This window comes from Manis pentadactyla, chromosome 13 (genome assembly GCF_030020395.1).
Source record: "Manis pentadactyla isolate mManPen7 chromosome 13, mManPen7.hap1, whole genome shotgun sequence".
Lineage (NCBI taxonomy): Eukaryota > Metazoa > Chordata > Mammalia > Pholidota > Manidae > Manis > Manis pentadactyla.
Window position 1 is genome coordinate 53,098,789 of NC_080031.1, and position 12,294 is coordinate 53,111,082.

The 12,294-nt window shown below is 39.1% G+C and overlaps 1 protein-coding gene across 1 annotated transcript; it reads right to left on the reverse strand.

Moving 5' to 3' along the window:
- Positions 1 to 1,060: 1,060 nt before the first annotated feature.
- On the reverse strand, positions 1,061 to 1,648 carry LOC118919005 (olfactory receptor 14I1-like). Its single transcript, XM_036898391.2, has one exon. The coding sequence runs from the start codon at positions 1,646 to 1,648 to the stop codon at positions 1,061 to 1,063; it is 588 nt and encodes a 195-aa protein (XP_036754286.2).
- Positions 1,649 to 12,294: the final 10,646 nt, after the last annotated feature.

Consider the following 12,294-nt stretch of genomic DNA (forward strand, 5'->3'; position numbering starts at 1 on the left):
ATATTTGGATATCATGAAAATAAAACAGCTTTTTTCCTAAGACTTTTTCCTAAGAATTCCTGACCCAACTCAACTATACTACTACTCAACTACACACGGAATAAAACATTATATAAGCAGTACTTGCCTGTGAACTTTTTAAGGATAGTGAACACAAAATCTATTTTATGTTTGAGAGGTATTATGCATTGTGAGTATAAATCAGTGCATTCTTGTCCTCTCTGCATCATTATTAGCTTCTCCTGGGCCAACGTTTGGGTTCCCTGTGCCTCATCCATCACATGCAATCTGTATCCCCTGGGCAGGAGCAACGGTGGCTGAGAGCAGCAACCTAAGGGCCATCTTCTTAGTCTTTGTTTTTCTAAATGTTTAGATTACAGTTTAAAAAAATGTAGTTGCTATTCATAGCCATATGTTTTCTTGATGCAAGACAGTGACCTCTGAGCCCCTCCTGTGCTGTGCTGATCGCAGTCTCCTGCCCACGGCTTGCAGGCTTATTCATGGGGATTAAGAAACAGATTTTAAGTTGTGTGTGTTAATGATATGGCTGGACCTGTTTATAAGTGTAGGATTTTATTTTGCATGTGAACATATATATTAAATAATATATACATTTTTTGTACAAAATATGAAAAAATAAGATTACATTACATACTGGAAAAAAGAAGAAGGCATATTTCAGAGTTAGAGAGTGCTGAGTTTTAATCCTACCTTTGCTACTGAAATCAATATGTAAATGGGGAAGATAAATATCTTTCCAGGCCTTAGTTTATTTATAACAAAATCAGTATGGTAAGACAAAAGAAAAGTTCACTCTTTACTACTAATGTTAACACTCAAAAAGAGCATAATGCATTCAGTGAATAATTCAATTTGCTCAAGGAAATATTCTCTTCATATGATTAACTATAGCTTATTTATATATACCCTACTGTACCAAATAATCATATATCGAAAATTATAAATTTACCTGAATTTGTGGATAATTTTTTATGCGTATAAATCTTTTTCTCCACTTTAATTTCTGATATACTTCGTCAAGTCAAACAAAAATACCTGTTTAGTCACAATTGAAAATGCTTTTGAACATTCTGCCTATAGCATTCTTTATCTCCCTGTTCCTCAGGCCAAAAATAAAGGGGTTTATAAAGGGTGGGATCATGGAATAGAACATGGTCATAAGCAGAGTCTGAATGGTTGATTCATTTGAGACAGGACCCAATACAGCAAACAATCCAGAAATCACAAGAAGAATAAGTGTAGCTACCTGGGGAGAGCAGGTGGACAGGGCTTTGTTCCGAGCTTCCACAGAATGCATGTGGAGCACAGTTGAAAAGATGCGAACATATGAGGTGAATAAGATGAAAAGGCAGAACAAGGCAATGCAGGCACTCAGAGCCAGGACCACCGACTCAGAAAACTGCACGTTCTGGGATGAGATGCTCAGAACTTGAGGGATGTCACAGAAAAACTGGTGAATCACATTGGACTCTGTGAAGGGAAGCCTGAACATGGTCCCTGTGTGGACAGCAGAGTAGACCAGCCCACTGGCCCATGAAACACCTGCCACCTGTGTGCACAGACGTGGGGTCATGGTGAGCCCATAGTGCAGAGGGTGGCAAATGGCAACATAGCGGTCATAGGACATGACCACAAGGAAGAAGAAATCTGTGGCTCCAAATAATATAAATAAGAATGTTTGAGCAGCACATTCTGTGAGAGAAATCAGTTTACTCCCCATTAGGGAATTTATGATGGATTTGGGGACAGTAACTGAGATGAAATCAAAGTCTATCAGAGATAAATTGCCTATAAAGAAGTACATAGGGAAGTGAAGATGTGAATCCACCACAATGACAGTAAAGATCACAAGATTTCCAGCCAGGGCACCCAGATAAATCACTGAAAATATTAAACCTTGCAATACTTGGAGCTCCCGGGAGCTGGAGATGTCCATGAGGAGGAATTCTGTGAAGACGGTGAAGTTCTCTGCATGTGCCAGCATGTTGCAGTGACCTGTAGTTGATGCATAAAGTGATGAAACGATGCTACAATCAAAATGAAGACAGTGCTAAATGATCCTCCTCTGCTTAATTTTCATATACATTGATTTACTGAAATTAAAGACGCATATGAAGAGATGGTATAAAACTCTCAAATCTCACCCCTTTTTTACATATTGATATTTTTTCTGTGATACACCTCTGCATTTGAATTTTAAATGTTAATAAATGCGTATGCCTTTTCTTCTGTTAAAGCACCAGCTCTTGGTTTCTTTGGGAGACCTAACAATAAAACTAACAGGGAGGAGGGAAAGTATTTTACCCTCTATACATACCTTGTATAAGTTTATAGATTGTAGAGTGCTTAGTAATTGGTAAGGTGAAAAGCTCAGGGTACAGGAAAACACAAACACAATTATAACGTTGAATGTTCTTTCTATACCTTGGAGATTTTATGGTTTTCTTCAATGAAATACAAAAATAAAATTTTATCCCCATAGGAATGAGCCCTCAGATCACAGTCATACCTGAGGACTGATGAAGGAGCTCTCTTTTTTGCACGTCACTCTTGCAGACACAAATCCAGTACCATCCCATTGTTCTTCAGTGAGCATGATCCCCAGGCCCTTTCATATAGGTGTATTTATATTATAAACCATATGGAGAAATGAGCACGAGGCTTCCCTGAACTGTTTGGTGATCACTCTCTGGAGGCACAGTTGTGCTTCTGAAAAGCCTCAAAGGGACTAGTGATTGTAGCCTCCTGAATAACTGACAGCCTATTGACACCTTGTTTCCTATAGATGTTTTGGCCAATCCATTGAGATTACTTAGGTCAGCAAGAGTCCATTTTCAGAGACGATATTTGAAAGAGGTTTCATAAAACTTGAGAAAGCACAAATCCTCAAATCGTTCATGTGTCAGTAGTGGCTTAAGGAATAAATATATTTATAAAATGTGTGTTAATAGAGTGAAGTAAACCACATTAAAAGGTGTGTTCAACACAGATCTGATTTGTTTACCAAAATTACCTGATGCAGACTCAAATTCACCCCTGTAAGTGGTAAAATTAATGCAATACTTAAAAAATGTTGTAGCCACAGACTGAAAAATGAAAATGGCTATTACAGGAAAATTTAAATTACTATCTATGATTGGATGAGTCTCTGGTATGTAACTAATGAGGAGGTTATAATGATAAAAGGCAAATGGACAAAATATCAAAATGATCCTGAAAAGTGTCATGAAGAATGAATAGAACAACACTGAATAAATTATGAAAATAACTTCAAAATTGTATAGTGTAAGAAGTTTGACACCAGTTAAGTAAGATAGTAACAAGAAAAATATACCACTTAAAATATTTCCCGATTTGGGTTACATACTCATTAAAAGTAAATTTGTGTGGAATGTAGAAATGGTTTAAAAAAGCATAGAGTAAGGGGCGGAGCTAAGATGGCAGCGTGGGTAGAGCAGCAGAAATCTCCTCCCAAAACCACATATATCTATTTAAGTATAACAAAGACTGCTCTTCCTAGAATAAAGACCAGAGGACACAGGACAACATCCTGACCACATCCACACCTGTGAGAACCCAGCGCCTTGCATAGGGGATAAGATACAAGCACCGGCCCAGCGGGACCCGAGCGCCCCTCCCCCCAGCTCCCGGTGGGAGGAGAGGAGGTAGAGCGCCAGGGAGAGGGAGCCCAGGACTGCTGAACACCCAGCCCCAGCCATCGGGACCAGAGTGCAGAGTGCATGCGCGGGGCCCTGGATATTAGGGAAACAGGGCAGCAAGAACGGTGAGTGGGTACCGGAGACCTGGCGCCAGAGAACAAAAGAAAGGCAAGGGGCCATTTTTTGTTGTTGTTGTTGTTTTGTTGAGTTGAGTGCTTTTTGGAAGACTTAAAGGGACAGGGACCCCAATAATAGGGAAATAGGAAAGCAAGACCGGCAAGCGGGTATCAGAGGCTGGCGCCAAAGAACAAAAGAAAAGCAAGCGGCCATCTTTTTGTTGTTGTTGTTGTTGTTGTTTTGTTTTGGCGAGTGCTTTTTGGAAGTCTTAAAGGGATATGGACCCCAATACTAGGGAAACAGGGCAGCAAGATCGGTGAGTGGGAGCCTGAGGCTGGTGCCAGAGAATAAAGAAAAACGAGTGGCCATTTTTAATTTTTTTATTTTTCTGATTTTTAAAATTTTTCTTTAGTGGTCGTTGTTTTGTTTTGGCGGGTGCTTTTTGGAAGTCTTAAAGGGGCAGAACAGGACATTTCGTCCAGAGGTGGGGAATTCGGGGATCTCTGGGTACTCTATTCCCTGGGCTGCAGGGAGCACGGAGGCCCCTTACGGAGATAAATAGCCTCCTGGCTGCTCCCCCTTCAAGGGGACTCCACCACTTTGAAGCAGCAGCCAGAGCCTGGCCACGACCACACCAACAGTGGAGATGAACTCCATAGCAGCCAGGCAGGAAGCAGAAGCCCAGTCTGCACGCAGCTGCGCAGCACAGGCCACTAGAGGTCGCTGTTCTCTCAGGAGAGGAAGGCCACAAACCAATGAGAAGGGAAGTCCTTCCAGCCGTCACTCGTCCCAGCTCTGCAAACTATTCTTATCACCATGAAAAGACAAAATTACAGGCAAACCAAGATCACAGAGACACCAGAGGAGACAGACCTAACCAGTCTTCCTGACAAAGAATTCAAAATAAAAATCATAAACATGTTGACAGAGATGCAGAGAAATACTCAAGAGAAATGGGATGAAGTCTGGACGGTGATCACAGATGCCAGAAAAGAGATTACAGAAATGAGACAAACTCTGGAAGGATTTATAAGCAGAATGGATAAGATGCAAGAGGCCATTGATGGAATTGAAACCAGAGAAGAGGAACACATGGAAGCTGACATAGAGAGAGATAAAAGGATTTCCAGGAATGAAACAATATTAAGAGAACTGTGTGACCAATCCAAAAGGAACAATATCCATATTATAGGGGTACCAGAATAAGAAGAGAGAGAAAAGGGGATAGAAAGTGCCTTTGAAGAAATAACTGCTGAAAACTTCCCCAAACTGGGGGAGAAAAAAATCGAACAGACCACAGAAATACACAGAATCCCCAACAGAAAGGATCCAAGGAGGACAACACCAAGACACATAATAAATAAAATGGCAAAGATCAAGGGCAAGGAAAGAGTTTTAAAGGCAGCTAGAGAAAAAAAGGTCACCTATATAGGAAAACCCATCAGGCTAACATCAGACTTCTTGACAAACCCTACAGGCCAGAAGAGAATGGCATGATATATTTAATGCAATGAAACAGAAGGGCCTTGAACCAAGGATACTGTATCCAGCACGACTATCATTTAAATATGATGGTGGGACTTAACAATTCCCAGACAAACAAAAGCTGAGGGAATTTGCTTCCCACAAACCACCTCTACAGGACATCTTACAGGGACTGCTCTAGATGGGAGCACTCCTAGAAAGAGCACAGCACAAAACACCCAACATACGAAGAATCGAGGAGGAGGAATAAGAAGGGAGAGAAGAAAAGAATCTCCAGACAGTGTATATAACAGCTCAATAAGCGAGTTAAGTTAGGCAATAAGATACTAAAGAGGCTAAACTTGAATCTTTGGTAACCACGAATTTAAAGCCTGCAATGGCAATAAGTACATATCTTTCAATATTCACCCTAAATGTAAATGGACTGAATGCACCAATCAAAAGACACAGAGTAATAGAATGGATAAAAAAGCAAGACCCATCTATATGCTGCTTATAAGAAACTCACCTCAAAACCAAAGACATGTACAGACTAAAAGTCAAGGGACGGAAAAACACATTTCAGGCAAACAACAGAGAGAAGAAAGCAGGGGTTGCAGTACGAATATCAGACAAAATAGACTTCAAAACAAAGAAAGGAACAAGAGATAAAGAAGGACACTACATAGTGATAAAGGGCTCAGTCCAACAAGAGGATATAACCATTCTAAATATATATGCACCCAACACAAGAGCAAAAGCATATGTGAAACAAATACTAACAGAATTAAAGGTGGAAATAGATGGCAATTCATTCATTTTAGGAGACTTCAATATACCACTCACCCCAAAGGATAGATCCACCGGGCAGAAAATAAGAAAGGACACGGAAGCACTGAACAACACAGTAGAGCAGATGGACCTAATAGATATCTATAGAACTCTACATCCAAAAGCAACAAGATATACATTCTTCTCAAGTACACATGGAAAATTCTCCAGAAAAGACCACATAATAGCCCACAAAAAGAGCCTCAGCAAAATCCAAAATATTGAAATTCTAACAACCAAATTTTCAGACCACAAAGGTATAAAACTGGAAATAAATTCTACAAAGAAAACAAAAAGACTCACAAACACATGGAGGCTTAACAACATGCTCCTAAATAATCAATGGATCAACGAACAAATTAAAATAAAGATCAAGGAATATATAGAAACAAACGGCAACAAAAGCACAAAGCCCCAACTTCTGTGGGATGCAGCGAAAGCAGTCTTAAGAGGAAAGTATATAGCGATCCAGGCACACTTAAAGAAGTAAGAACAATCCCAAATGAATAGTCTAAAATCACAATTATCGAAACTTGAAAAAGAAGAACAAACGAGGCCTAAAGTCAGCAGAAGGAGGGACATAATAAAGATCAGAGAAGAAATAAACAAAATTGAGAAGAATAAAACAATAGCAAAAATCAATGAAACCAAGAGCTGGTTCTTCGAGAAAGTAAACAAAATACATAAGCCTCTAGCCAAACTTATTACCAGGAAAAGAGAATCAACACAAATCAACAGAATCAGAAATGAGAATGGAAAAATAATGACAAACTTCACAGAAATACAAAGAATTATTAAAGACTACTATGAAAACCTATATGCCAACATCTGGGAAACCTTGAAGAAATTGACAACTTCCTAGAAAAATACAACCTTCCAAGACTGACCAAGGAAGAAACACAAAAATTAAATAAAGCAAATACAAGCAAAGAATTTGAAACAGTAATCAAAAAACTACCCAAGAACAAAACAGCTGGGCCAGACGGATTTACCTCGGAATTTTATCAGACACACAGAAAAGACATAATACCCATTCTCCTTGAAGTTTTCCAAAAAATAGAAGAGGAGGGAATACTCCCAAACTCATTCTATGAAGCCAACATCACCCTAATACGAAAACCAGGCAAAGACGCTGCCAAAAAAGAAAATTACAGACCAAAATCCCTGATGAATATACATGCAAAAATACTTAATAAAATATTAGCAAACCGAATTCAAAAGTATATCAAAAGGATCATACACCATGACCGAGTGGGATTCATCCCAGGGACGCAAGGATGGTACAACATTCGAAAATCCATCAACATCATACACCACATCAACAAAAAGAAAGACAGAAGCCACATGATCATCTCCACAGATGCTGAAAAAGCATTTTACAAAATTCAACATCCATTCATGATAAAAACTCTCAGCAAAATAGAATCGAGGACAAGTACCTCAACATAATAAAGGCCATATATCATAAACCCACAGCCAACATTATACTGAACAGCGAGAAGCCGAAAGCTTTTCCTCTGAGATAGGAAACTAGACAGGGATGCCCACTCTCCCCACTGCTATTTAACATAGTACTGGAGGTCCTAGCCATGGCAATCAGACAAAACAAAGAAATACAAGGCATCCAGATTGGTAAAGAAGTAGTTAAACTGTCACTATTTGCAGATGACATGATATTGTACATTAAAAACCCTAAAGACTCCACCCCCAAAATACTAGAACTGATATCGGAATATAGCAAAGTTGCAAGATACAAAATTAACACACAGAAATCTGTAGCTTTTCTATACACTAACAATGAACCAACAGAAAGAGTATTCAGGAAAACAATTCCATTCACAATTGCATCAAAAAGAATAAAATACCTACGAATAAATCTAACAAAAGAAGTGAATGACCTATACTCTGAAAACTACAAGTCACTCTTAAGAGAAAATAAAGGGGACACTAACAAAAGGTAACTCATCCCATGCTCGTGGCTAGGAAGAATTAATATTGTCAAAATGGCCATCCTGCCCAAAGCAATATACAGATTTGATGCAATCCCTATGAAACTACCAGCAACATTCTTCAATGAACTGGAACAAATAATTCAAAAATTCATATGGAAACACCCAAGACCCTGAATAGCCAAAGCAATCCTGAGAAAGAATAAAGTAGGGGGGATCTCACTCCCCAATTTCAAGCTCTACTATAAAGCCATAGTAATCAAGACAATTTGGTACTGGCAAAAGAACAGAGCCACAGACCAGTGGAACAGACTAGAGACTCCAGACATTAACCCAGACATATATGGTCAATTAATATTTGATAAAGGAGCCATGGACATAGATTAGCGAAATGAAAGTCTCTTCAACAGATGGTGCTGGCAAAACTGGACAGCTACATGTAGGAGAATGAAACTGGACCATTTTATAACCCCATACACAAAAGTAAATTCAAAATGGATCAAAGACCTGAATGTAAGTCATGAAACCATTAAACTAGTGGAAAAAAACATAGGCAAAAACCTCTTAGACATAAACATGAGTGACCTCTTCTTGAACATATCACACCGGGCAAGTAAAGCAACAGCAAAAATGAACAAGTGATACTATATTAAGCTGAAAAACTTCTGTACAGCAAAAGACACCATCAATAGAACAAAAAGGAATCCTACAGTATGGGAGAATATATTTGTAAATGACAGATCCGATAAAAGCTTAACGTCCAAAATATATAAAGAGCTCACATGCCTCAACAAACAAAAATCAAATAATCCAATTAAAAAATGGGCAGAGGAACTGAACAGACAGTTCTCCAAAAAAGAAATACAGATGGCCAACAGACACATGAAAAGATGCTCCACATCACTAATTATCAGAGAAATGGAAATTAAAACTACAATGAGGTATCACCTCACACCAGTAAGGATGGCTGCCATCCAAAAGACAAACAACAAATGTTGGCAAGGCTGTGGAGAAAGGGGAACCCTCCTAAACTGCTGGTGGGAATGTAAACTATTTCAACCATTGTGGAAAGCAGTATGGAGGTTCATCAAAATGCTCAAAACAGACTTACCATTTGACCCAGGAATTGCACTCCTAGGAATTTACCCTAAGAACGCAGCAGTCAAGTTTGAGAAAGACCAATGCACTGCTATGTTTATCGTAGCACTATTTACAATAGCCAAGAATTGGAAGCAACCTAAATGTCCATCTATAGATGAATGGATAAAGAAGATGTGGTACATATACACAATGGAATACTACTCAGCCATAAGAAGAGGGAAAATCCTACCATTTGCAGCAACATGGATGGAGCTGGAGGGTATTATGCTCAGTGAAACAAGCCAAGCAGAGAAAGAGAAATACCAAATGATTTCACTCATCTGTGGAGTATAAGAACAAAGGAAAAACTGAAGGAACAAAACCGCAGCGGAATCACAGAACCCAAGAATGGACTAACAGTTACCAAAGGGAAACTGACTGGGGTGGATGGGTGGGTAGGAGGGATAACAGTGGGGGAAGAAGGGGGTATTAAGATCAGCATGCATGCGGGGGTGGTAGCAAGGGGAGGGCTGTACGACACAGAGAGGACAAGTAGTGATTCTACAACATTTAGCTATGCTGATGGACAGTGACTATAAAGGGGTTTATAGCAGGGACCTGGTATAGGAGAGAGCCTAGTAAACATAATATTCTTCATGTAAGTGTAGATTAAATATAACAAAAAAAAAGCAGTTCCTGTGTGGTGACCTCCAATGAAATCTACACAATGGTATAAAGGGCAGATCAATGTGTGGGCAAAGGGTCTGTTTGTGTTTATACAGAGGACCAAAGCCTAATTTGTCTACCCAGAAAATGAAGTAAGATATGATATGAAGAACTTCGAACATCAGCACTCTCTGGATGAGTCATACCAGAAGATGATCATCAAAAAACCTCAACAAAGATCCAGGCGATGCTACAGTTGTAGCTGCATTCATCCCACTGGTTCATGGACTTGCCATTGGAATGAATAAGGAGATATCTAAGCTGGCCTATGCATACAGTAAAACAACAAATTTGACTGGATATACACTGTTGGAACTCAACCAAGAATTAGTAGAAGTGCAAGTTGTAGCTCTCCAAAATCTTACAACTACAGACTATCTACTGTTAAAGGAAAATACAGGATGTGAAAAGTTCCCAGAAATGTACTGTTTTAATTTGTCTGATTTCTCCCAGACTGTTCAAGTACAGTTGGACAATATCCATCATATCATAGACAAATTTTCATAAATGCCTGGGTTGCTTAACTGGTTTTCTTGGCTTCACTGTAGATGGTTGGTAATTATAGATCTGCTTTGGTTATGTGACTGTATTCCTATTATGTTAATGTGTGTGCGCAATTTAAATAGTAGTTTGAAACCTATACATGCTTAATTTACTCTACAAGAAAATATGTCAAATAAATAATTAATCTTCCCATGTTTTCTTCTGTCTGCTACCTCTATAGCCTTTCTTCTTCCTTCCTAATTACAACCCTTAAATAGAATTTGTGCATCATATCGAATTTACCGAGTATCATAATTCCTCCAAGAGGTGAAGATACCTCTAGACAAATGCTGGGCATAGAAGCCACAGGGCATTAATCTGCAAAGTAAAAAGCTAACGTTTTCAAACAATATGGCTTCTCTCTCACTTACCAACTTTACATTTCCCTGTATGGCCCCAGAAGATGACTGGTTAGCCAGAGACGGGTAAGATTCCTCAAGGGAGGAACAACCTAAGACAGGCACAGTCACAGGGGGGCCATCAGGTGAGAAATTGGGGATCAACAGAGGTGAGGCTTAGAACCTCACCCCCCCTGTTTTGAAAGAAATCTTCTGCATCCGTGTGTGTTTTATTGCCCTTGTCTAGCTTGGATTAACACATAGTCTACAGGCACACACCTGATCATCTACATTTGCTCTCTTACAACACTAAACTATGTTTTCTACCTTTATCTTGTATCTACCTACCACTTCCGCATTTTATTAAAAATAATAATAAAAATAATAATAAATGGAGAAATGTGGGATCCACATATAAATCAAGTATAAAAATCAAATGAATATTCATATTTGACCTGATTGTTTATAATTCATAATGCATGATCAAAACTGAAATTTTCTGTGATGACTGCCCTTGTACTGTTTACCATGTAAGAACTTATTCACTATGTAAGAATTTGTTCACCATGTAAGAACTTGTTCGATATGCTTCATAAGATTGGAGACTGACGAGAATTAGGCTTGGGTGGTTTAGTGATTGTGCATTGAGCATTGAGTCCCCTCTACAGAATTTTATTGTTGTTAACAACCATTTGATGAAAAAATATGAGAGATGTCCTCTCAAAAAAAAGAAAAGTTTGATGCTAAAAAAAAAAAAAAAGCATAAAGTACATTTTACTGTTGAATATCTTCGACAAGCACTTTAAAAGAGCATAAAAAACAATTATTAAAATTTCTAGGGCTGCAGTGTCCTCAGAAGTTGCCTCTGGGAAGAGCAGGGGAGGGGTGTGGAGCGCAGCGCCCCAGCGCGGCGGCACCCAGGGTGAGAGGGCCTGCTGTGGCCGCCCGGCCCAGGACTGTCTCTGCTCAGGCCCAAGGTAACACTGTCCACGGGTTCATCCTTCTGAAATTACAGGTGATTTTCTCTCAGTAGGGAAATGATGGTTACTTTCTGGACTTATGGTCCCTGGACTTCATAGCAACAGCTCTTCAATAATTTCTGAACAGGTGTTTTTGGGTTTTGTCCTTTTATTTAAAATTCATAAAAGTATCTGTGTTAATATATATTTTCACAATCGACCAACTATGGCCCCATTTTACACTTATCATGATGTATGTAAATTTGAAAACATAAATAAAATTAATGAAACCCTGGTGAGACTTACCAAGGACCAGGCCAACTGTTGCGTCCGGGAGGCTGAAGAAGCCCCCGCCCCGCCGGAGTGCGCTGCTGCTCGCTGCGTGTGCTTGCATAGCGCCGCCTCCGCTTCATGATATTCTGGGGATTTATACACTCAGGAGTTCTGTGCGAATTTATGGGGAGATATGTCAAGGAGTTATCATTATAAATAAGAACATAAGATATTATAATATTGAAACATTATTCTAAAACACAACTTTACCAAAATTGGCAAGATAAAATATTAGAAAAAATAATGTTTCTGCCTCTACTAAATCTTTGAATTT

What these genes read in the sequence shown, in the direction of transcription:
- LOC118919005 (XM_036898391.2), bottom strand. Translation starts at nt 1,648, where the DNA reads ATGTCCTATGACCGCTATGTTGCCATTTGCCACCCTCTGCACTATGGG.